Source organism: Oncorhynchus keta, chromosome 26 (assembly GCF_023373465.1).
Source record: "Oncorhynchus keta strain PuntledgeMale-10-30-2019 chromosome 26, Oket_V2, whole genome shotgun sequence".
NCBI lineage: Eukaryota > Metazoa > Chordata > Actinopteri > Salmoniformes > Salmonidae > Oncorhynchus > Oncorhynchus keta.
Window position 1 is genome coordinate 3,466,278 of NC_068446.1, and position 26,546 is coordinate 3,492,823.

The window sequence follows — 26,546 nt, forward strand, 5'->3', positions numbered from 1 at the left end:
CTGTGTTTAGTTTTGGTCTCCCCTTAAAACACTCATAATGTTCCACGTTGGAAAGCCTGTGTTTTAGTTTTGGTCTCCCCTTAAAACACTCATAATGTTCCACTTTGGAAAGCCCGTGTTTAGTTTTGGTCTCCCCTTAAAACACTCATAATGTTCCCCGTTGGAAAGCCTGTGTTTAGTTTTGGTCTCCCCTTAAAACACTCATAATGTTCCACGTTGGAAAGCCTGTGTTTAGTTTTGGTCTCCCCTTAAAACACTCATAATGTTCCACGTTGGAAAGCGTGTGTTTAGTTTTGGTCTCCCCTTAAAACACTCATAATGTTCCACGTTGGAAAGCCTGTGTTTAGTTTTGGTCTCCCCTTAAAACACTCATAATGTTCCACGTTGGAAAGCCTGTGTTTAGTTTTGGTCTCCCCTTAAAACACTCATAATGTTCCACGTTGGAAAGCCTGTGTTTAGTTTTGGTCTCCCCTTAAAACACTCATAATGTTCCACGTTGGAAAAGTTTTGGTCTCCCCTTAAAACACTCATAATGTTCCACGTTGGAAAGCCTGTGTTTAGTTTTGGTCTCCCCTTAAAACACTCATAATGTTCCCCGTTGGAAAGCCTGTGTTTAGTTTTGGTCTCCCCTTAAAACACTCATAATGTTCCACGTTGGAAAGCCTGTGTTTTAGTTTTGGTCTCCCCTTAAAACACTCATAATGTTCCACGTTGGAAAGCCTGTGTTTTAGTTTTGGTCTCCCCTTAAAACACTCATAATGTTCCACGTTGGAAAGCCTGTGTTTAGTTTTGGTCTCCCCTTAAAACACTCATAATGTTCCCCGTTGGAAAGCCTGTGTTTAGTTTTGGTCTCCCCTTAAAACACTCATAATGTTCCACGTTGGAAAGCCTGTGTTTTAGTTTTGGTCTCCCCTTAAAACACTCATAATGTTCCACGTTGGAAAGCCTGTGTTTTAGTTTTGGTCTCCCCTTAAAACACTCACAATGTTCCACGTTGGAAAGCCTGTGAGAAATGCTCAGAGACGTAATTTGGATGAAATAAGACGTTCGAAGAGCTGAGCTAATGTTGTGCATATGATGTAAGCCATGTCTGCTGCTTGCCAGACTCTCACCCTGCTCTCACTGTTTATATTTCCTCACCTGTATAATGATTATCAACAGTGTTTTGAACAGATTGTGTATCTTGTTGTGTTGAACAACTGATAAACAACTGGATGTGGTTCAATGGTTTCCTTATTCTTTGGAGGTGATTGCTCACTTTGTTAATATTCTGCTATGAAAAACAACCAGACTTTAGTGCTAAAGCCATTTACTGAAACACTCATATTGATCAAGGTTTTTTATAGACCATGTATGGTTCATCACCACACAATATAATGTTTTTGTTTTTGTTTTTGTTTTTTGAGGGGAGGTGTCAAACATCTCTTATCGGAAAAATGAAGGAAATACATTTATCAGAAAGCCTCATCAGAACAACAGTAATGTGATCTTTGCAACACTTACACAAAAAGCCAGTCCTCTCCAGTGGGCTACTACAGACAGGAAGCAGAGGCAAAGATTTCAATGGAGAAGACAATAAGAGCAGCAGGGCTGGGACATGGGTATCGGGTGGACGAAGTGTCCTAATAACTGAGGGAGACAATGGGTCTCCCCCTCTCTGAGAATACGAGGCTTCTGTAATGTAATATATCCAATCTGACACCTGTTTTGCCAGGCTCCCTGAAGAATACAGGATCACAGCCATGTTTTACATTGTGTCAATTGATTGTTGGTGGTGAATCATCGCATTGGAGCGTGTAGGCTACATATATTACTAGTGCCCCATAATGACCCCGTATTTGCAACCTGAATTGAATTGACTGAATTTTTGGGGACAAGTGCACCGCAGAACATATATAACATTAAATATATTAACAAAATATCTCCACGCCTTTGGTTTTCAGATCAGTGTGTAAGAGGAAGCTGCCGTAGAGTATTGAGACTGATCCATCCCTGGTCTGAGAGACAGAGCAGATTAGGCTTCACAAATCAGTTATTGAACACAGTATATAAATAGACAACAGGAGATGGAACAACATTGATACTACTGCCTCTTGTGAATCAGATTGCATTTCTCATTCAAATATTAGACTCCTTAGAAGTCCATTGATAATATAATAATATAATATATGCCATTTAGCAGACGCTTTTATCCAAAGCGACTTACAGTCATGTGTGCATACATTCTACGTATGGGTGGTCCCGGGGATCGAACCCACTACCCTGGCGTTACAAGCACCATGCTCTACCAACTGAGCTACAGAAGGACATCAAAATTGACAGTAGTAGTCTAATGCTGCCCTTGTTTCCAAATTGACCTTGAAAACAGTAACAGAAAAGTAAAAATTACAATGTATCTCGACTATAGGTATGTCGAAATGTAATTGGTCAAGGATACCAGTGTTACTATAAGGCGTGGTTTGCTTCAAGTTGTGTTCAGCGCCATTGGCCAATTTGGTATTTTTTAGGGGGTGGGCACTGGCGAAAGTAGTGAGGCAAACATTTTTCACTTCAATGAAACGGTCTATTTGCTAAAAATTGACATTACCGCGAAATTGATAATATGTATAGGATATGCTGTTAGGTTTCTGAAGTCTAAGCCTCATTGAATAATGGGCGAATCCGAATACACAATTATAAGGTAAGTTTGTTCAGGCTACTAATGCGAACGTGCCAGACGACTCCACGCATGAAAACAGTTTCTTATTAACTTTGGGGTTCATATGGAAATGTGTATGGAATTGAAGTCTAAATGCATGAATATGTACGCTACACTAAATATGTTTTATTGTACTGTGCTTGAGAAGCCTCTTTGCGTGCTTTGTACTGATCTGGTATACACTAACAGCGAAAAATGGCATACTACCAAGTGGACCAACCAACCAAATGCAAACAAGGGTGTAAAATGCTTGATTGGTTCTAAGATTATCATATGGGTAAAACAAATTTTATACATAAGGTAGGTCATATATTTCGAAATCAACTGGTATATTTCATTAGGTTTAATTACTGTCTTGACTAGGACAGGATATTGGGCAATGGGTGGTGTGTCAGATCTGACTTTGTTCCTGACTCCAGCATGGTGGGCATGTTCATGATGTCTTCATTTATTTTTTATTTTTTTGTGCCTTTTATTTAACTAGGCAAGTCAGTTAAGAACGAAATTCTTATTTACAATGATGACCTACACCAACCAAACCCGGGCAAATTGTGTGCCGCCCTATTGGACTCCCAATCATCCCCGGTTGTGATACGGCCTGGATTCGAACCAGGTTGCCTGTAGTGATGCTTCTAGCACTGAGATGCAGTCCCTTAGACCGCTGCACCGCTCGGGAGCCCATTCATAGCCACACAGTGCAACCCAAATCCACAGTACGGCAAATTTCCCATCAGGTCCGGATGACTCGTTTGCTTATCTGCGGTGTTTCGTGCTTCTTTCCATCTATCTAGAAAACCAAATAACTTGCCCTGGCCCACCAGCCTGTCTTTCATCAGACTTGAAAGTAGGTAAAAGAAGCTAAAACCAGGGTTGAGAATGAGAAGCCTTCCAAACATCCAAGCTGAAATGCAGGAAACCCTAATACAAAGGCTTCTAATGAATGGTTGCCTTTTACACGCTACTGGGCCTGCAGTCTCACTCCCTTGTCCCCTTGTTGTGATTACGTTGAACCCTCTACAGCAGGGATTGGCCATTTTGATGGGGCTGGATGCCACTACAAATCTGAACTCCTCGTGAGGGGCCGTAGTGACTCGCCAGTCGGCATCCTCTCATTCAGAGTGACTGGTAAATCAATGTGGGCCTCCCTGTCCATAATTCGAACTTGATTATTACAAATTCAGACAGCTGGCTCGGCTTTACAAGCCCTATCATAAGGCCCCATTTGAGACACACACACACAGGTAGATTTGATTTTAAAAAAAGGTAATAACTGTACTTTAGGGTAGGGCACAACAATTACAAACGAGCTGTTTTGCCTATAGGTGAAGCTGGCTTGATATTTGAAACTCTCTGACCTTGACTTTTGGCGTAAACAGTTCTGTTCAAGCCCCCAACCCTTTACACGCTGAATGTGTGTATTTCTTCGTTGAATGTCTTGCCCGACCACTCTATATAGTCTGGTCCAAAACAACTCCAGGTGTTGTGGAGTTTAACTGATAGACTGCTCAGCTGCTTCTGCTCTGCTCAGCTGCTTCTGCTCTGTCCAGCTGCTTCTGCTCTGTCCAGCTGCTTCTGCTCTGCTCAGCTGCTTCTGCTCTGCTCAGCTGCTTCTGCTCTGCTCAGCTGCTTCTGCTTTGTCCAGCTGCTTCTGCTTTGTCCAGCTGCTTCTGCTTTGTCCAGCTGCTCTGCTTTGTCCAGCTGCTTCTGCTTTGTCCAGCTGCTTCTGCTTTGTCCAGCTGCTTCTGCTCTGTCCAGCTGTTTCTGCTTTGTCCAGCTGCTTCTGCTCTGTCCAGCTGCGTCTGCTCTGTCCAGCTGCGTCTGCTTGCTGCTACTGTACCTGTGTCGCTGAGTCGGTGTTGCTATTGTGCTGCACATGGAGAATAAGGCCTTTTTTTTCTCACCCAGAATCTCCAGTTTCCCTCTAATGACACAGAGAGGGTAATCGAGAGATGGGGAGGGGGGGTTTACTTGTGAGGTCTTTGCTGTTGTTTTTCCCCCTGTGCAACGTTTGTGTGGTGTATTTCCCCCCACTGTCTCGCTTACCCTTTGGCACTCGCACAGCAGTGGCTGCCTGACTTCCTTTTGAAATGGTTTGCATCTGGTTTAGTTTTTATTTGAGCTACTACATTTAATTTATTCCAAAGTGTATGGTTGGCCGTGATTCCTCCACCATGCTCTCCAGCTCTCTTTTTCTCCGCCTGGTTTTTAATTTGGATCATAATGACTTCTGTACTTGTTATGCACCCAAAATGGACAGCATTTGTTTCTCTGCTTAGCGCGCATTCCCGCCACATATATAAAGTATGTGTGTTCTCTCCTCTTATTTTGGGGCGTGTAACTATGCCAACCTTTTGGAATGTAATTTGATGTATTGGTTAGTTCAATCTGTGTTCCCTGTGGTGACAGTGATTGGAGGTAGGCGATTCTCTCCTTCAGTCTCAGTACACCGACATCCCAGTTGGGAGGTCAGTGATGCGGAGTTGAAGTAGCCTTAACAGGCCCGAGGTTGTAAGCGGTCAATATTTAATAGTAGAATGAAACAATACTGAGAACCGTCAAGTGAATGCGTTGCTTTGTAATGTCTTTTATAGTTTGGCTTCGGTCCTCCACAGTGCAGACTGTGAATGTTCTGCCATCCATTTTGTAGCGTGTCTCTGAACTGAAGCACATTTCAAAACCTGTCCAACTGTCATTCCGCAGACCGGTTTGCCTGGAAATGGAGCAAACCGGTATAGTGTAGATTACATAGCAACGTCTCTCTTGCTTGTATAAAAAAATAACCCGCCCCATTTTAGTGGGAGTAAAGATCCTGGTCAATAGACAAATAATCTGTCATTGCCATGTGCATGACTGAAACCTTAATTCAATATAACTTAGAGCGGAGGTGTGACCTTACCAGTGCTTTGATGTCACCTGTCCTTGTGAAAGCTAATAGGTAAAACACCGTAGCATACACCCAAGCCGAGGGCACCTTGGGCCAGGACAGTCATTACGGTCGTTCCATGTCGTTTCACCAAGCCATGACAGCCACCAATCTCCGATTTTGTTCAGAAATTATTTCTGTATTTAGAAACGGATAAGATTCACATTCCTGTAACATTATTTTGTCAATAAATAAATGTATAAATAATGCCATCTTAAAAATTCAGCTAATTGATTGCACCTAAATTGGCCATTTTAATTGATAGGATTCATATAATGTTTTAATAAATACAGTATCAAAATCTGTTTTGGACCAACATCTGTTTTTAGACGGTGAGTTAGAGATATTCCTTACAGACATGGAGCTGATACTATATACTTGTTGAGGTGGGATTGGCGTTGGGAATGTAGGGTCCCTGGGTGGCTTTGAACCATTTCAATGGATTCCTCATGTCTAACTGGGTTAGAAACATGTTTGGTACAAATCAGATGTTCGGGACTATATTTATTGAATATTATATTAATCCTATAAATTAAAATGGCTAATTTAAAAAATATATATATATTTTTTTAAATTTATATATTGTAACAATGTTGCAGGAATTATAATCTTATCTGTTTCTAACAAACAATTTCAGAACAATCAGCGACGGTGGGTGTCAATCCAATTGTGTTTATTTTTGTGCTTTTTGAGGTGGAACAACCCATTTTTAATGAGTTAATGCACTAAATACAGACAAGTGGATTTCTTCAGATTGGCCTTATTTACCCAACTGGAGGATAAGTAGTGGGCCACCACAGTGCCTTGTGGGAAATTGAGTTCTTACCCTGTTCCTGTTGTGCTGCTGTAGTTGTGCAGCAGATACTATCTCCATCATGGACATTTGACTTTGTTATATCCGTCAGTTGAACCTTTCTCCAAAGTTCATATCAGGGTTGACTGAAACTCGTGTAGGGGTTCCCTGAATCATTCCAAAATCATGGGCATTATGGGCATTAATATGGAATTGGTCCCTCTTTGCTGCTACAACAGCCTCCACTTATCTGGGAAGGCTTTTTCACTAGATGTTGAAACATTGCTTTGGGGACTTCCATTCAGCCACAAGGGAATTCGTGAGGCCCAACACTGATGTTGGGCGATTTGGCCTGGCTGGCAGTCTGCATTCCAATTCATCCCAAAGGTGTTCGATAGGGTTGAGGTCAGGGCTCTGTGCAGGCCGTCAAGTTCTTCCACACCGGTCTCGCAAACACCATTTCTGTATGGATCTCGCTTTGTGCACGGGGGCCATTGTCATGCTGGAACAAGAAAGGCCCTTTCCCAAACTGTTGCCACAAAATTGGAAGAACAGAATCGTCTAGAATGTCATTGTATGCTGTAGCGCTACGATTTCCCTTCACTGGAACTGAGGCCCAGCCCAAACCATGAAAACCGTCCGCATACCATTATTCCTCCTCCACCAAGGGGGAAGAGGGAGATGGAAAGAAATGATTTGAAGGCAGACGTCTGGAAGTTGGAAGTCGCCCATTATGAAGAGCGGTGAGCCATCGTCAGGAAATTAGCTTACCAAGGTGTCAAGCACATTGAGGAACTCTCCAATGGCACCTGGACTGTTTCGATGATGATCAAATAGCACCACAAATGCCAGACAGAAGGCTGGTTAATAGACATGAGCTGAATGATTTTGATGAAATCAATTTCGGGGACCCGTTTCCGTATGTACAAAGAAAATGCAGCTAACATTTGTTTGCTTGAGTCATAACTTTCATCAGACTCTCTTCTGGGAAGGTCCATCCCTCCTTCACTTCACTGGGTTTTTTTGGCAGGGTGTCACGTCTGCTGCAGGCGCAGTTGATGAGTTTTTCTCAAGTCAGTTGTTCGACTGGAGCTAGCTAGTGTGTTCATGTTATCAAATGCCATTGAAATGGCAGCAGCGGTATGACGGCTTGACTTCAGTACAAAATCCCCGACGACCCACTGCGCTGTCAGACTCAGCAATGCTCATGGGGCTGATATCGCTGGTCCAAATGTCAGTCGTGAAGCTAATGGCAGTAACGCTATTACTGTGTAACTCCGGTAGGGCAACATTTTGAAAAATAGCGTGTGAACCGGTGATCGACCAGTAGGCGAAGAGCCAACATCACCCACGACAGAGAACCGTTGATTGTCAAGGGCAATGATTTCCATTATCTTGGTGTTAATGGATTTCGCCTTTTGATTTGTCTCTGAAATAGTCTTTCAAATGACTGCTGGACTTGTTGACTGCTCCATCCACACAGCAGACATTATGGGCCAGGTTAGGAATGCTGTGTAGCGCTACATTTTACGTGGCGTCATGTTATATAGGTATGCACGTCAGCTTTGACATGAGTTTTGCGCAGCGGCGTTAAACTAGACATCGGGTTGACGGTAGCATTTTTAGCTAATATCATCTGATTCCAATATATCGTGCATCCCTGTAACACATTGTCATATTAAGATTCTAACAATGACAAAGATGTGATGGTTATAACCAGTTTGGACATAATTGAAAACAAATGGTTTTCCCCATTGCCCCTCCTGACATTAGGGCTCCACTCCTTTTTCCTAGAGTTGAAGGTGCCCTGCCCAGTTGATAATCACCCCCATAATTGCTTCGAAACTGAATCAAAACTAATTTCACAGATATAACAATAGATTAAATAAAGTACAGTAGGATGGGGGAGAATGGGTGTTGATTGACGATTGTGCTTGCATACTCCCTTAAAATACCTTTTTGAGGTCCTACCGAGTGGCGCAGCAGTCTAAGGCATCTCTACAGACCCGGGTTTGATCCCGGGATGTGTCGCAGCCGGCCGAGACCGATGTGGCGGCGCATCATTGTCCCAGAATCCTCCAGGTTAGGGGATGGTTTAGCTGGCCGTGATGTCCTTGTTCCATCGAGCTCTAGCGACTCTGTGGCGTGTTTCGGAGGACGCCTGGCTCTCGACCTTCACCTTTCTATGAGTCCTTACGGGAGTTGTAGCGATGGAACAAGACTGTAACTGCCACTTGGATATCACTTGGATATCATGAAATGGGGAGAAAAAAGGGGGATGTAAATAAATAAATGCATGTTTTAAAGACCTTTGCTTGAACAATGTAGTACCGTTTTGTCAATTTTGAGACTCCGTAACCAGTATACACTCCCTCAATAGTAGGATTTATGAAATCTATCATTTTTACGTTTTTTTACCGAGGAGATTCTAGTCGTGGAATTTTACATCCAAGATGTTTGGTGCAGTGTTTCTCATTGAAAAATATTTAGCATCGGATGCTGTTTTGCATCATATGATACAAAATGCATCATACAGGGATTATTTCCTTAGTTTGAAACTAAAATATCTTTAACTTGATTGCTGACAAGCAAAACATTTGGGAACTATGTCAACAATGGCGTAATGAAGCAAATACCAAAAGAGTTTTGGGGTTGAATATTCCTCTAGACCTTAATGGAGTATGCTACACAGTGAGAGCATGCGTAATTTCCAATGGCAAGACCTAGACAAATGGATGCACATGCTGCGTTAGCTTTGCTACAAGATCTAAATGAAAACGTCTCCGACGATCCAGAAATGGATCGTGACATTTCTGATTCATGCTGAACGGCTTTCCATACCTGGGAAAGGATCAATATCAGGCAGCAGGTGAGTGAGTGTTGGATAATGTTTCGGATCAGATGGCATGGCTGTACTTGGTGAAAGGAGGAACTTGCTGCTGACCTGTTGCTGTGTTCTACAACATGCTTGACTTGGCTGCTATCAACGCACTGGTGTTGTACACGAGTCTGACGCACAGGGCTACGACACGAGTCTGACGCACAGGGCTACGACACGAGTCTGACGCACAGGGCTACGACACGAGTCTGACGCACAGGGCTACGACACGAGTCTGACGCACAGGGCTACGACACGAGTCTGACGCACAGGGCTACGACACGAGTCTGACGCACAGGGCTACGACACGAGTCTGACGCACAGGGCTACGACACGAGTCTGACGCACAGGGCTACGACACGAGTCTGACGCACAGGGCTACGACACGAGTCTGACGCACAGGGCGACGACACTAGTCTGACGCACAGGGCTACGACACGAGTCTGACGCACAGGGCTCTGACGCACAGGGCTACGACACGAGTCTGACGCACAGGGCTACGACACGAGTCTGACGCACAGGGCTTACGACACGAGTCTGACGCACAGGGCGACGGCACGAGTCTGACGCACAGGGCGACGACACGAGTCTGACGCACAGGGCGACGACACGAGTCTGCCTTTACAGAGGCGGCACGCACAGGGCTACGACACGAGTCTGACGCACAGGGCTACGACACGAGTCTGACGCACAGGGCTACGACACGAGTCTGACGCACAGGGCGACGACACGAGTCTGACGCACAGGGCGACGACACTAGTCTGACGCACAGGGCAAGACATGAGGGCCAAAGCAGCATCAACGAGTCCATGTGATGAAACTGCCAGGTGGGCAGATGCACTTGAACAGAACCAATCACCATGATCAATTTTGGTGCAATCAATTAGTGTAATTTCTCAAAGATCAAATTATATTAACAAAATACATTTGCAGGAATGCTAATCTTCTGTTTTAGGGACCACAACGTTTGGTCCCTAAAACAGTGCGCTGAACGATCAGCAGACGAACACTCAATCCACATTCATTGAGGTGTCATAAGGAGTGGGTATGCCAGCCTCGGTCAGAGTTCACAGGTATTTTGTAACAAAAAGCATTAGTCAATCCCAGAGCCACTTAGCTATCCCCTGTAATTACCTCTGAACATGCTGGCTAATGAGATGTGACACGCACCAGCAGGTGGCCAAGAGGAGGGAGGAGACGATATGCTGCCGTCGGCTAAGCCCTGCTTACTGTAGTCACTACCGCAACCCCTGAACCCATTCCTGTATGTGAAACCTACTTTTACTTCGACTGCAGCCCTGACTCGACTGTCAACAGAAGATTTGATGCTCTGGACGTCTTAACTGGGAGGGGTTAGGAGTCCAGGACAGAAGGCCCGAAGTTGTGCTGTTTACTGCAGGTCAGAGAGACAGTTTTAGAGACGGTGTCGACATTGGAGAGTCTTCCTGGGGATATATATATTTATTTTTAGTTGTTGTTGCTGTATCTGGGCTAGCTAACGGTTCACCGCCGTTGGTATGTGTATGCACGCCAAAGGACAGCAACTGAGTTGTCTCTCGCCGAAGGAGCCGGTCTCGATCAAAGCCAGTGACCGAGTGATCAAGAAGCTTGCGATGTCTGTCCTATCAAGGGTCCGGGAGTGGGTTAGGATGAAGAGAGGCAGCAGGTACTGTATGTTAGCTATAGGTGCAGCACTGAAGTCTCTGGATGACTGGCCCATATGTCAGGCCCCAAAGACAGATTATCTTTGCGTGTCTGGCTTTATATTCTAATCAAACTCTCATCACAGTAATGATTTGTCTTGGACGGTGGTTGTGGTTGTTCATCAATGCACTATTTTCCTATCAGCTAATGTTCGTTGACGTTTGAATCGGATGCTGGAAAATGCTTGATTGGTAGTGTGGAGAGCAGGGGTTTACTGTATTGTAGGTGTTGGCTTGAGTTGACAATGTTTTTGCCACTTCAGGCTGTGTGCCTACAGCATGTGTTATATGCTGTGCTGTATGGAGGTGGTGGAGTCGTGCTAATTATGGTTAACTATTAATAATAATCCTATAGTTTACTCTTCCCTCCGCAGTATGCTCTCCGGGTAGGTACTGTAACCTCGTCCTCAGGCTAACCCAGGAAGAGTCTGGTGAAAGGCACTACTCTTCTGGTGAGACCATTTTTTTTTTTTTTTAGAAATGCATGTTGTTGTTTTGCTGCCTCTATAGTGGCTGTACTTTTAAAGAAGGCAACAGAACTTCCCTGAGGAGTAACCAACCACAGCTGTTTTTAAGCTGGTGGTGGCAGGGTGTGGACTGTGTACTTCTACAGTATAGATGCAGATCCTGACCACATGCACGGATGGGTGTGCTGTGGAGCCAAACTGTCTTCGTGGAATGATGTTTTGGTTCGGCATACCAACATGACAAATGTATTTCAGCAGTCCATGTCATTGGTCTGGTGTGCCCGTCTGTGCTATCATGCAAACTATCGTCATGCCATGTTTGGCATGAGCACAAACGGATCTGGGACCAGGCTTGGTCTGGTATGCTCTGATTGGGACAGCACTTTGACCGTAACTGTTATGTTTGCTATTTGAGATCTTGTGTGTTTGTTGTGGTCGTTGTCGGCCTTTAACACTGGAACCGCCATAGGCCACTGATGTGTGGTTTTTGTAGCTATGACCTGCTTCTTCCATGACTTTTCCTAAATGTTTGTATTTTACACTACTCATTTGTCTGAACTTTTAAATCCTGAACAGAAAAGTATTTGGGGTCTTTTTCCCCACACTTATTCCTAACCTAATCCGCCAAGACGATGCGCTGTGGGACGTTGGTACCCAGCTACGCGCTAATGTCGCTCTCTCCCCACTGAATGAATCGCAAATGGATGAAGGGGTGATAATTGTGCATCTTACTTGACAGTTGAATTTAAGTTAGGCCTAACTGAATGAGGTTGATTTTTCATTTAGAACAACAATAATATAATGTTGAGTTTGTTATGCCTTTTATCAACACCAAATAATTTGACCTTTGGCCTTTGGGGTTGATAACATTCTCTTCTACATTTTACTTTGTAAAAATAAGCTGTTATTAGACTTTTATTTACTATAACTCTATTACTGAGTGACTGTATTGTAGGAGAAATGATAACATACTACATGTTGGAGTAGGCCATTAGAATAATGAAAAACATATCCTTGACTCTGTCCAGTGAAACAATTGATGCCAGCCCACTGAATGAATGACAAATAGAATAGGAATATGGAATAGGTTATAATTGCAAGTTGCTAAACACCACATTTTAAAGTAGGCTGAATGAGGAGGATGAAGATGTTGATTTATTTTTAGAACAACAATGGTGTAATGAGGAGTGTATGCCTGTTTATCAGCTTTGGCGCTCATGTTAATTTGACAGCACGCCTTGAGGGTTGATACCATTTCTCACATGTTTTAGCTGTTACAGGACTATGTTTACTTTAACTCTGTTACTAATCTAATTTATTGGAAGGGAAACCGGAACAGGGTGTGTGTTGCTTTAGGCCTTCAGAATGACTCAAACCATATCCTTGACTCTATCCAACTTGATGAGTGGAAAACAAACGATGCCATCGGCCTGCCACTCATTTTGTACATGATGAGTTAGCCTGTAGACTAGATTCAATTGACAATCTGATGAGCATATTCTGCAGTTTCGTCAAATACAGTGTGTTTGTTATTTTGTTTATTATTTTTTACTTTAATTTATTTGGTAAATATTTGCTTAACTCTTCTTCACCTGCACTGTTTACATTAAGGTCTACACTTGTTGTATTCGGCGCATGTGACAAATGAAGTTTGATTAGGAAGTATTCAAACCCCTTGACTTTTTCCACATTTTATGTTACAGCCTTATTCTAAAACGTATTCAATAGTTTTTTTTCCCCCTCATCAATTTACACACAATACCCCATAATGACAGTGAACTTTTTTTGTTTGTGCTAATTTATAAAAATTAAATAATGATACCTTATGTAAATAACTATTCAGACCCTTTGCTGTGAGACTCGAGATTGAGCTCGGGTGCATCCAGTTTCCATTGATCATCCTTCATGTTTCTACAAATTGATTGGAGTCCACCTGTGGTAAATTCAACTTGATTGGACATGATTTGGAAAGGTACACACCTGTCTAAATAAGCTCCTACAGTGTCAGAGCAAAAATAAAGCCATGAGGTTGAAGGAATTGTCCGTAGAGCTCCGAGACAGGAATGTGTTGAGACACAGATCTGGGGAAGGAAGGGTACTTAACAATTTCTGCAGCATTGAAGTTCCCCAAGAACACCGCACTCATTCTTAAATGGAAGAAGTTTTGAACCACCAAGACTCTTCCTAGAGCTGGCCAAACTGAGAAATCGGGGGTGAAGGGCCTTGGCCAAGAACCCAATGGTCACTGATTTAGCTCCAGAGTTCCTCTGTGGAGATGGGAGAACCTTCCAGAAGGACAACCATCTCTGCAGAACTCCACCAATCAGGCCTTTATGGTAGAGTGGCCAGACGGAATCCACTCCTCAGTAAAAGGCACGACAGCCCTCTTGGAGTTTGCCAAAATGCACTTAAAGACTCTGACCATGGTCTGATGATACGAAGATTGAACTCTTTGGCCTAAATGCCAAGTGTCACTTCTGGAGGAATCCTGGCACAATCCCGACGGTGAATTATGGCGGTGGCGACATCATGCTGTGGGGATGTTTTTCAGCGGCAGGGAAAGGGAGACTAGTCAGGCTCAAGGCAAAGATGAGTGGAGCAAAGTACAGAGATCCTAGATGAAAATCTGCTCCAGAGTGCTCAGGACCTCAGACTGGGGTGAATGTTCACCTTCCAACAGGACAACCACCCTAAGGACACAGCCAAGACAACGCAGGAATGACTTTGGGACAAGTCTCTAAATGTCCTTGAGTGGCCCAGCCACAGCCTGGACTTGAACCCGATCAAACTTCTCTGGAAAGACCTGAAAATAGCTGTGCAGCTACACTCCCCATCCAACCTGAAAGAGCTTCAGAGGATCTGCATAGAAGAATGGGAGAAACTCCTCAAATACAGTTGTGCCAAGCTTGTAGCATCAGACTCGAGGCTGTAATCGCTGCCAAAGGTGTTTCAGCCAAGCACTGATTAAAGGGTCTGAATACTTACGTAAAGTTACTGTTTTTTGCTTTGTCATTATGGTGAATTTTGTGTAGATTTGGGGGGGGGGTCTGTCAAGTGGTGGGAATACTTTCCGACTGCATTCTATGCTAAAGGGGACGCCCGGGCAATGTTTTCTAGTGGGTACTTGTATGCTAAACGGGACGCCCGGGCAATGTTTTCTAGCGGGTACTTGTATGCTAAAGGGGACGCCCGGGCAATGTTTTCTAGCGGGTACTTGTATGCTAAAGGGGACGCCCGGGCAATGTTTTCTAGCGGGTACTTGTATGCTAAAGGGGACGCCCGGGCAATGTTTTCTAGCGGGTACTTGTATGCTAAAGGGGACGCCCGGGCAATGTTTTCTAGCGGGTACTTGTATGCTAAAGGGGACGCCCGGGCAATGTTTTCTAGCGGGTACTTGTATGCTAAAGGGGACGCCCGGGCAATGTTTTCTAGCGGGTACTTGTATGCTAAAGGGGACGCCCGGGCAATGTTTTCTAGCGGGTACTTGTATGCTAAAGGGGACGCCCGGGCAATGTTTTCTAGCGGGTACTTGTATGCTAAAGGGGACGCCCGGGCAATGTTTTCTAGCGGGTACTTGTATGCTAAAGGGGACGCCCGGGCAATGTTTTCTAGCGGGTACTTGTATGCTAAAGGGGACGCCCGGGCAATGTTTTCTAGCGGGTACTTGTATGCTAAAGGGGACGCCCGGGCAATGTTTTCTAGCGGGTACTTGTATGCTAAAGGGGACGCCCGGGCAATGTTTTCTAGCGGGTACTTGTATGCTAAAGGGGACGCCCGGGCAATGTTTTCTAGCGGGTACTTGTATGCTAAAGGGGACGCCCGGGCAATGTTTTCTAGCGGGTACTTGTATGCTAAAGGGGACGCCCGGGCAATGTTTTCTAGCGGGTACTTGTATGCTAAAGGGGACGCCCGGGCAATGTTTTCTAGCGGGTACTTGTATGCTAAAGGGGACGCCCGGGCAATGTTTTCTAGCGGGTACTTGTATGCTAAAGGGGACGCCCGGGCAATGTTTTCTAGCGGGTACTTGTATGCTAAAGGGGACGCCCGGGCAATGTTTTCTAGCGGGTACTTGTATGCTAAAGGGGACGCCCGGGCAATGTTTTCTAGCGGGTACTTGTATGCTAAAGGGGACGCCCGGGCAATGTTTTCTAGCGGGTACTTGTATGCTGAAAGGGCATGCGGTTCTAGTGTTAATACTGTTTTACCCTGGCTACCACACAATGTCCAGGTGCAATAAAAATTCCTTTCATAAAGATGTTGGGTACGGTTAAATTTCACGTGCCTATAGGCAGAACTTGGCATCTTCTGAGGTTAAGAGTTTTCTAGCTGTTAAATCCGCTATAGTAGTCTTAGAATGATCTATTATGTGTAATATATGGTCTACTTTGAACCAGATGGATTATAGGCTAGATTTATGTTGTGTCAAAGTTTTCCTTCTAGGATGGAGATGTCCTGTCTGGAGCTGGCCCTGAAGGGGGAGAGGCAGTGTAAGGTGGGGGATTACCATGCTGGGGTCTCCTTCTTTGAGTCGGCCATCCAGGTGGGCACAGACGACCTCCAGATCCTCAGCGCCATCTACAGCCAGCTGGGCAATGCCTACTTTCACCTGCAGGAGTACAGCAAGGCTCTGGAATACCACTGCCATGACCTCACCCTCACCAGGTACACACACTTAGCACGACCTCTCACTGACCAGGTACGCAGCACCGCCATGACATCGGCGGAACACCGCTACAATCGCACTCTGACCTAACCTAACGTAGCAGGTGTAAAATAAACACGTGAAACTAAATGCCATACATTCTGGTCTTGACGAGAAGGGGGGGGCACTTTTGGGAGGTTCTCTTCTACACTGCTCAACCAATCCAGTAAATGTGGAGGAGGAGTTAAGATGGAGTTGTTGGACTCTACAGAGGCTACTTGGGTGCACACTATTGCCATGACCTCTATGACCAGGAGCACACTACCACCATGACCTTAGGTTCCTAAGGTCCACCTTGAGCCGCTGTCTTTGGCCAAGTGAAGACGTCGTTAGAGTAATGTGAGACTCTGCTGCCTTTATAAAACTGGTCCAATGAGAGGTTTTGTTTCAGTCTTAAATTTACATTCAAGTCATTTAGCAGACGTTCTTATCCAGAGTGACTTACAGTAGTGAGTGTATACATGTTCATACTAGTCCCCCTTGGGAATCAAACCCACAACCCTAGCGTTGCAAGTGCCATTCTCTACGAACTGAGCCACGCGGGACCATGTGAACTGTGACGGTCTAGAGAAATGAGAGCTGGGGGACTGGCGAAGTGACCAAGTGATTAGTTTGTTGGTTTGGGCAGAAAGTAAGCAAAGCACCCAGGTCACAGTATCCCATGGGATGAAACATTTATCACCTCAAATGGGAGCCTTACTCGAGTAGGGAGACAAATGCTGATTTGTGACGCAAATTATAATTTCTCTTTTCTCGGTCAAGGATGTCTCATGGTACAGTATACCATTGACGTTTCTCATTCTGTGTCTGGGTGTGATTTCTCTCCAGAACCATTGGGGATGAACTTGGAGAAGCAAAAGCCAGTGGTAACCTTGGAAACACCCTGAAGGTTCTGGGACGGTTTGATGAAGCAGTGGTCTGTTGCCAAAGACACTATGACATTACCAGAGGGATGTACGATAAGGTGAGACATTCAAACATAATAATTAAATCACAAGTGTTAGGTTCTAAACAAGAGTTAAAAACTCAAATGGAATACTAGGAAAAGCTCAGTTTATTCACCCACTAGGTCAAACGGCTGCTAAGACAAATACCTGTTTACACAAGGACATATACAGTATTTATACACTTACTAGGTGGGGTGTCAACTCCTTCCATCTAGACAGCCAATACATCTGTTGCTAGTCAGGAACTTAATTGTTTCCTCTCGCTGGTGTAGTCATGGCCCCTCCTCCTGCTAGAACCTTCGTGTGCATGTACGTATGTGTAACAGGACTGTTCCTTGTCGCTTCACCTGACCTGACGCCGAAATCCTCACTCCTCTCTAATCCACGGCTGTCCCACCTTATCAGTTACTGAAACCAAACTGTTGCCCTTTGCCTTACTCCTTAGGAGCCATGTGATTTGTCTCTTACCCCCTTTATCTCTCCAATTTTCATCTCATCGCTGCAACTCCCCACCGCCAAACCGCTCTATTTAACAACCGCCAGCTGCACCAATGTGTCAGAGGAAACACCATTCAACTGAACGGTCAGCCTGCAGGTGCCCGGCCTGTCACAAGGAGTCGCTAGAACGTGATAAGCCAAGTAAAGCTTCCCCAGCCAAACCCTCCCGTAACCCAGATGACGCTGGGCCAAATGTGCGCCGCCCTATGGGACTCCTGATTACGGCCGGTTGTGGTACAGCCTGGGATCGAACCCGGGTCTGTGGTGACGGCTAGAATAAGTGATTAATAATTACAATTGAAGTCTTAAGTTTACATGCACCATAGCCAAATACATTTAACTCAGTTTTTCACAATTCCTGACATTGAATTGCAGTAAAAATTCCCTGTGCCTTAGACCGCTGCACCACTCGGGAGGCCCAACAACACCATGCTTTGACAGAATGTCAACTTTATTCACTCCCCCTTCCTCACTCAGTAACTTTCCATACACCTAGTTCTCATCCACCCTCCATTGACCTCAACATAAACCACCCTTACATGTAACGTAATCAATAAGTTCTAGTATGGTAACATGAATAAGTATATTTCAAGCTAGAATCCAACAAAAGTAAATAATATTATTGTAATTAGTAGTACTCAGCAACCCTGGTCCTGGAGAGAAACATGCTGTTCTAATCTTGGTTCCACCCCAACACACTCTTATTCAAACGTTCCATCATAACATCAAGACCTTGTTTAATGAAGATTTAGTGCTAGACTGGAACGAAAGACCACTGATTGTGGCCATAATGTATTTAGCCAAATACATTTAAACTCGGATCTTCACAATTCCTGACATTTAATCATAGTAAAAATTCCCTGTCTTAGGTCAGTTAGGATCACCACTTTATTTTAAGGATGTGTAATGTCAGAATAATAGTAGAATGATTCACTTCAGCTTCATCACATTCCCAGTGGGTCAGATGTTTACAGACACTCAATTAGTATTTGTTAGCGTTGTCTTTAAATTGTTTAACTTGGGTCAAACATTTTGGGTAGCATTTCACAAGCTTCCCACAATAAGTTGTGTGAATTCTGGCCCATTCCTCCTGACAGAGCTGGTGTAACTGAGTCAGGTTTGTAGGCCTCCTTGTGAACACACGCTTTTTCAGTTCTGCCCACAAATGTTCTATAGGATTGAGTTCAGGGTTTTGTGATGGCCACTCCAATACCTTTACTTTGGTGTCCTTAAACCATTGTGCCACAACTTTGGAAGTGTGCTTGGGGTCATTGTTCATTTGGAAGACCCATTTGCGACCAAGCTTTAACTTCCTGACTGATGTCTTGAGGTGTTGCTTCAATATATCCACATCATTTTCCTCCACGTGTTGCCATCTATTTTGTGAAGTCCATCCTGCAGCAAAGCACCCCCACAACGTGATGCTGTGCTACACGGTTGGGATGGTGTACTTTGGCTTCCTTTGCTGCTGTTCTGGGATTGATTTGCACTTTTCGCAAAGTACGTTCATCTCTAGGAGACAGAACGCATCTCCTTCCTGAGAGGTATACTGCATACTATTGTTTGTACAGATGAACGTCATACCTTCAGGCATTTGGAAATTGCTCCCAAGGATGAATCAGACTTGTGGAGTTGTACAATTTTCTTCTGAGGTCTTGGCCGATTTCTTTGATTTTCCCATCATGGATGAACCAGACTTGTGGAGGTATTTTTTTTGTTGAGGTCTTGGCTGATTTATTTTTATTTTCCCATGATGTCAAGCTAAGAGGCACAGAGTTTGAAGGCAGGCCTTGAAATACAACAACAGGCACACCTCCAATTGACTCAAATGATCTCAATTAGCCTATCAGAAGCTTCTAAAGCCATGACATCATTCTCTGGAATTTTCCAAGTTGTTTAAAGGCACAGTCAACTTAGTGTATGTAAACTTCTGACCCACTGGAATTGTGATACAGTGAAATGTAAACAATTGTTGGAAAAATGACTTGTGTCATCCACAAAGTAGATGTCCTAACCGACTTGCCAAAACTATAGTTAACAAGACATTTGTGGAGTGGTTGAAAAAACAGGTTTTAATGACTCTGACCTTATGTATGTAAACTTCTGACTTCAACTGTATGTGTTGATGTCTAGACTAGTTTGACGCCCAACCCTCTGTGTGCTGGGCAAGTATTTACAATGTTAGTTTTGTTGGCCTGTTCCTGTGTGTGTGTGTGTGTGTGTGTAGGTTGGGCAGGCCCGAGCGCTGTATAATTTTGGCAACGTTTACTACTCCAAGGGGAAGAGTATCTGCTGGACTGGAGCAGAGCCAGGAGAAATCCCAGAGGAGGCCAAGTTTGCCCTAGTCAAAGCCACAGAGTATTACGAGTGAGTTAATCAGTGGGTTTCTATAATGGAGTCTTGCCTATGATGTAGAGAAGAGTGTAATGGTGAATAAGACTTTTTGTGAGTGTCTGTGACCCTTTTAATGCTTTATATGATGGCGTCGGCTGATAAATGACACGAATAAATGACTTTTGGTGAATTGTTACCCTTAATACTTTTGTCTGTTTATTGTATAGATTAAACCTGTCCATTGTGAAGGACTTGGAGGATCGGGCAGCACAGGGACGAACCTATGGTAACCTAGGTAACGCATACTATCTGCTCGGAAACTTCCAGAAAACTGTGGGGGCCCATGAACAGGTACATACCCTAAATTAGTGGCATCACAAGACTATCAGGGTTATTTTTTATATATATTTTTGTGTGAATATTGTTGTATGATATTATGTTCTCGTTACTTTATTTAGTAGAAAAGAGAACATATCACTCGGACCACTCAAATTCTTCCATGATTTGTTTTGAAGCGTCTCCTCATCGCTAAGGAGTTTGGCGACAGGGCGGCTGAGAGGAGGGCCTACTGTAACCTAGGGAACGCCTACATCTTCCTGGGCCAGTTTGGAGTGGCAGCTGAACATTACAAGTGAGTGGACTTACTTCCTGAGACCAATTGACCATCAAAGGCCCAGTGACTTCTCAGACACTACTGCCAAGTTAGTACATGTATGTCTGGACGTGGGAAAGAATAAAAACAAAAAAGAAGGAAAAGTGTGGGGGGGATTATAAGTGAATATGTTTATCTATATATCTATGTTTATATCCCCCCAGGAGGACTCTGCAGCTGGCCAGGCTGCTGAAGGACAAGGCTGTGGAGGCTCAGGCCTGTTACAGCCTGGGGAACACCTACACACTGCTGCGCGACTACGAGAGAGCCATCGACTACCACCTCAAACACCTCATCATCGCACGGGAGCTCAAGGACAGGTACACACACTTACAATACTTGGTTGCTTATGGTTGTCTATCGTGTATGACCATGACCATCTTTAATTATGAGTCCTCTGATCATGACCATCTTCTTCTTTGCCTAAGACATGCGTTGTTCAAAAGGCTTGTGCAAAGTGTTCACAGTAGGGAAGTGTACTTTCTGAGTTGGCAATTACTCAATCTCCTTTCTGTCCTTCTGTGTTTGTTCAGAGTTGGGGAGGGAAGAGCGTGCTGGAGTTTAGGAAATGCCCACACGGCCCTGGGGAATCATCAGGATGCTGTTCACTTTGCTGAGAAACATCTGGAGATCTCCAGAGAGGTGCCTGGTCAATGTTTACTCCACCTCCCTATCTAATGCACGTTATCAGTACCTGTCATCTAGTCACACATCTGGAGATCTCCAGAGAGGTGCCTGGTCAATGTTTACTCCACCTCCCTATCTAATGCACGTTATCAGTACCTGTCATCTAGTCACACATCTGGAGATCTCCAGAGAGGTGCCTGGTCAATGTTTACTCCACCTCCCTATCTAATGCACGTTACCAGTACCTGTCATCTAGTCACACATCTGGAGATCTCCAAAGAGGTGCCTGGTCCATGTTTACTCCACCTCCCTATCTAATGCACGTTACCAGTACCTGTCATCTAGTCACACATCTGGAGATCTCCAAAGAGGTGCCTGGTCCATGTTTACTCCACCTCCCTATCTAATGCACGTTATCAGTACCTGTCATCTAGTCACACATCTTTCTACATGGAATGAACCTCGTTCTTGTCCGATATGGAGCAACTCTAGGAATTCCGTGTGAATAAAATGAACGAGGCGATCTCTTCCGGTACTGAGGGGAGGGGTGAGGACAACACCTCGACTCTCTATATGATTATTCGCCAGCTGTGTTCGCGTTGTGTTCTTCTTAATGCAGTTATGTTTTTTCTTCTCTAATACACTTCTCATCCTGTATTTGGTCCAGACTGGAGACAAAAGTAGCGAGGCAACAGCCAGGATGAACTTGTCAGACCTGAAGTTATTGCTGGTTCTGGGACAGAACCCAAGCTCAAGCCTCAACACCAACAGCAGCTCAAGCCTCAACACCAACAGCAGTTCCAACTTGAACAGCAACCGCTCTGTTCACACTGAGAACCTCAGGAAGCAGAATACCTTACCAGGTACAAGTCCTTACCGTTGGTAGAGCATGGCACTTGCAACATCCTTACCGTCCTACCAGTAACAATGCTACAGTATAATTATATATATATATATATATATATATATTTTGATTGATTTTAGTGTAAATCGATATGGTCCTGTGTGGCTCAATTGGTAGAGCATGGCGCTTGCAACATTGATTGTGGGTTTGATTCCCACTGGGGTCACCCATGCGAAAATATACGCACACGGGTTACTGTAAGTCGCTTTGAATAAAAGCGTCTGCTAAATGGCATATAATATTATTATAACCATTTATTCCATTTGAACTCATTATGCTGGACCTTACACAAATCTGTAGTTCAAAGTCAGTCCAGGTGCAAGCCTGGCAAAGTGACACATGCAAATGGATACATATGGCACACACACCGACTCCCGATTTTGTTGGTTTCAGGCGTTAAGTCAGAAGGAAGGAGTAACAGTATGGAGAACTTGGAGGTGGCAGGACTGAGTCCTGAGAAAACTGTGGAGGTGGGTACAAAAATATGTACAGTACACATGCATATTAAGATATTTACATATTCTTATGAGCAGGAATTTCCAAGTGACCCCCCCTCCGTCATGTTACTATTGAATTGATTTACACTACCGTTCAGAAGTTTGGGGTCACTTGGAAATGTCCTTTTTGCAAAGAAAAAGCCATATCTCAGACTGGCCAATAAAAAGAAAAGCTTAAGTTGTGCACCGGGGCCTCCCACTCCACTTTCTATTCTGGTTAGAGCCAGTTTGCTCTGTTCTGTGAAGGGAGTAGTACACAGCGTTTTACCAGATCTTCATTTTCATGGCAATTTCTCGCGTAGAATAGACTTCATTTCTCAGAACAAGAATAGACTGACGAGTTTCAGAAGACAGGTCTATGTTTCTGGCCATTTTGAGCCTGTAATTGAACCCACAACTGCTGGTGCTCCAGATACTTAACTAGTCTAAAGAATGCCAGTTTTTTTATTTCTTCTTTAATCAGAACAACAGTTTTCAGCTGTGCTAACATACTTGCAAAATTATTTTATAATGATCACTTAGCCTTTTAACTGATAAACTTGGATTAGCTAACACAACGTGCCATGAGAACACAGGAGTGATGGTTGCTGATAATGGGCCGCCGTACGCCTATGTAGATATTCCATAAAAAATTCAGCGGTTTCCAGCTACAATAGTAATTTACAACGTTAACAATGTCTACACTATTTCCGATCAATGTGATGTCATTTTAATGGATAAAAAAAACTGCTTTTCTTTCAAAAACAAGGAAACGTCTAAGTGACCCCGAACTTTGAACGGTAGTGTATGTAAATGTTGTTTTTATTGATTGGTTATATAGCGATGGTGACGTCTCGACTAAACTGCCTACACACACCACCTATCACGCCCCTATCCTCCATGTTTCTTTTCATGTACCGGTACGCTTGTCTTCATGTACTGCCCTTACAACAGAACTGGGACGAAGGCGTGTTCAGGCCTCCTCATCCTAAATCCAGCATGGCCACGGCCTCCTCCAAGCTGTTCTTTATCAACCGGCTCAGAGGGAAGAAACACAAGAAGCACAGCTCTCCTACCAGAGACGGAGTTCTCCAGGACACCAGGAACAAACCCACAGCCCCAGAGATGGACACACAGAAGTCAGAAGCCACGGTAGCTTCAACCGTAGAGCGAGTTCTACATAGTAGCGTAATCATATAATTGGTCTATTGCCATTATTTTAAATGCATTCCTACGGGTTCAACAGCCTACTTTGGTTTAGCTACAGTAGATGGCATGGAGGCTGGGCATGTTGTGCAGTCTATTGTAGCATTCTTGTTTTATAATGACAACCATAAAAAGGATATCATTACTATCTGAGACTTTTCTGGTTGTTTTAGTGGGTGTTTTGTGCCTCTTTTCTTCTGTAGATTGGAGGTTCTGACACTCTGGGTGACGAAGGCTTCTTCGACCTCCTAAGTCGTTTCCAGGGCAGCAGAATGGAAGACCAAAGATGCTCCCAGAGCAGTCTCATCGACCCATTCTCTCTCTGTAACACCCCACCCGTAGCCATGAGGAAATGTAAGTTAGTCTCCCCCCCTCTGCATGCCATGTGTCTACCAATGTGCCTGGTTGGCACTTTGTGACCTGCGCATCGTCCAATACCTTTCCTGTACGTGCCTTAACTTATCCTATTCACTGGTGGTAGGAGCTCATCTACTTGTGATTTTTCCTCCTTGAATTTTGTGTTCATAATAAAAATATTGCTTTGGCAAAGGAGATGTAGCTTTCAGGCTAAACTGAAACTACTTCTTCCTTTCCCTCTTTCTATCATCGCCCCTTCCTCACCTCTCTGTCCTCTGCTACCTCAAGTAACTACTTCCGCGTGCGAGGCCAACCTGGAGCCTGGGCATTTCCTGGACCTGCTGGCCACCTCCCAGGGCCGTCGGCTGGACGAGCAGAGAGCCAGCGTGGGCAGCAGCTTCCCCGGTCTACGTCTCTGCAGCTCCAATCATTCCCTCAGCCCACCCACCGCGCGCAGTCCCCTGATGACCAGTACTGACCAGCCTCAGGCTGATGACGTTTTCTTCGACATGCTAGTCAAGTGCCAGGTAATCAAGACCTAGCCTACAAGTAGGCAATTTTAGGTGGTTCACTGAAAATGACTTTACTATTCAGAAGTTAGTAAAAGCCTCATTTGCTTCCACCTTAGTACTGATTGTAAAGATGATGAATTGTAACTCATGGACCAAATTTATTGAAAAATGCTATATTTCACAAATTTTGACTGACACTGTTGATTTGAGATCAAAATCTGGTCTGTTCCAATGTGCCTGTGTAGGGTTCTAGACTGAATGACCAGCGGTGTACAGTCCCCACTAAGGGTTCTACTGTCCCAGACGAGGACTTCTTAAGCCTCATCCTGCGATCCCAGGTAAACAGGATGGACGAGCAGCGGGTCCCACTACCTCCCAGCTCTGACGCTGTCCCTAGCCAGCCCTGCCCAGATGGCCCAGACTGATATGTCTGCCTACCTGTCCTCTAACTTCAGCTCATTCCTGAACTCCTCACAGCCTGTTCCAGACTGACTATCCCACTTTTACCTGCCCAGACACGAGCTCCTGATGCAATCATCACAGGGTTTCCTCTACCTACCACAGCTGAAAAATTTATCTACCCTGTGAACCCAAATAACCTCTGCCAGACATTCACGACAGTATTCCCCTTTACACTCTGGATTCACACAGCCGGGCTCAGACAGTCAATTACATGGGTCTCCAACTCCACACAACTTTCAATGGCTTAGTGGACAGTCTTCTCTGCAGGGAAACATGATCTGAGCCCCCACACTACTGTACAATCACCAGGTTTGAGTTGGAAGAAGCGACATGACTCCTGCTGAAATTTTTGAATTGTGTTTTTTTTTATTTCTATACAGTGTTTGAGTTGACACTTTCTATTATTGTACAGAAATGTTATTCTGCCAGAGATTTTGATTTTTTTTCTTTCTATGGCGACGGATCCTTTCAGCTGTTCTCAGTATGTGAAGAACCAGACATCGCAATGAACTTTGACACCAATTTACCAGACATGTCATAAACACCCTTTTTAATGAAATGTAGACACACACACACACAAGCTTATGTTGATAGAGTAAAGAAATGTATTGTACAGGCCAGCAATGTTTTTTTTTTACTTCCACTTCATGCTGACCATGGAGAAATAAATCATTTTAACACTGTGCTGACCATGGAGAAATAAATCATTTTAACACTGTGCTGACCATGGAGAAATAAATCATTTTAACACTGTGCTGACCATGGAGAAATAAATCATTTTAACACTGTGCTGACCATGGAGAAATAAATCATTTTAACACTTCATGCTGACCATGGAGAAATAAATCATTTTAACACTTCATGCTGACCATGGAGAAATAAATCATTTTAACACTGTGCTGACCATGGAGAAATAAATCATTTTAACACTGTGCTGACCATGGAGAAATAAATCATTTTAACACTGTGCTGACCATGGAGAAATAAATCATTTTAACACTTCATGCTGACCATGGAGAAATAAATCATTTTAACACTTCATGCTGACCATGGAGAAATAAATCATTTTAACACTGTGCTGACCATGGAGAAATAAATCCATTTTAACACTTTATGCTGACCATGGAGAAATAAATCATTTTAACACTTTGTGCTTTTACCACATTTTCTCCCAAATTTCGTGACATCCAATTGGTAGTTAGTCTTGTCCTATCTCTGCAACTCCTCTACGGACTCGACAGAGGTGGATGTGGAGAGCCATGCGCCCTCCGAAACACGACCCTGCCAAGCTGCACTGCTTCTTGACACACTGCTCGCTTAACCCGGAAGCCAGCTGCACCAATGTGTCTGAGGAAATTACCGTCCAACTGGCGACCAACGTTAGCTTGCAGGCTGTATACACAGTCT

The 26,546-nt window shown here is 44.2% G+C and overlaps 1 protein-coding gene across 2 annotated transcripts; it reads left to right on the forward strand.

Annotated features, from left to right (window-relative positions):
- The first annotated feature begins 2,473 nt into the window (after nt 1-2,473).
- On the forward strand, nt 2,474-26,288 carry LOC118358841 (G-protein-signaling modulator 2-like). 2 transcript variants are annotated; one of them, XM_052480063.1, is made up of 14 exons: nt 2,474-2,680; nt 15,891-16,124; nt 16,993-17,128; nt 19,837-19,976; nt 20,171-20,294; nt 20,459-20,574; nt 20,760-20,915; nt 21,129-21,237; nt 21,890-22,085; nt 22,520-22,596; nt 23,557-23,754; nt 24,012-24,162; nt 24,454-24,692; nt 24,923-26,288. In XM_052480063.1, exons 1-14 carry the CDS (start codon nt 2,652-2,654, stop codon nt 25,100-25,102), a joined length of 2,085 nt encoding a protein of 694 aa, XP_052336023.1. In that variant the 5' UTR covers nt 2,474-2,651; the 3' UTR covers nt 25,103-26,288. The 2 variants fall into 2 exon arrangements, with proteins under 2 accessions (XP_052336023.1, XP_052336024.1); XM_052480064.1 differs by having other exon boundaries at nt 15,903-16,124.
- Nucleotides 26,289-26,546: the final 258 nt, after the last annotated feature.

What these genes read in the sequence shown, in the direction of transcription:
- LOC118358841 (XM_052480063.1), top strand. Translation starts at nt 2,652, where the DNA reads ATGGGCGAATCCGAATACACAATTATAAG. An exon ending in GCACGGGAGCTCAAGGACAG is followed by an intron (nt 20,916 to 21,128) that starts GTACACACACTT and finishes GTGTTTGTTCAG; the next exon opens with AGTTGGGGAGGGAAGAGCGT. An exon ending in ATCTGGAGATCTCCAGAGAG is followed by an intron (nt 21,238 to 21,889) that starts GTGCCTGGTCAA and finishes TATTTGGTCCAG; the next exon opens with ACTGGAGACAAAAGTAGCGA.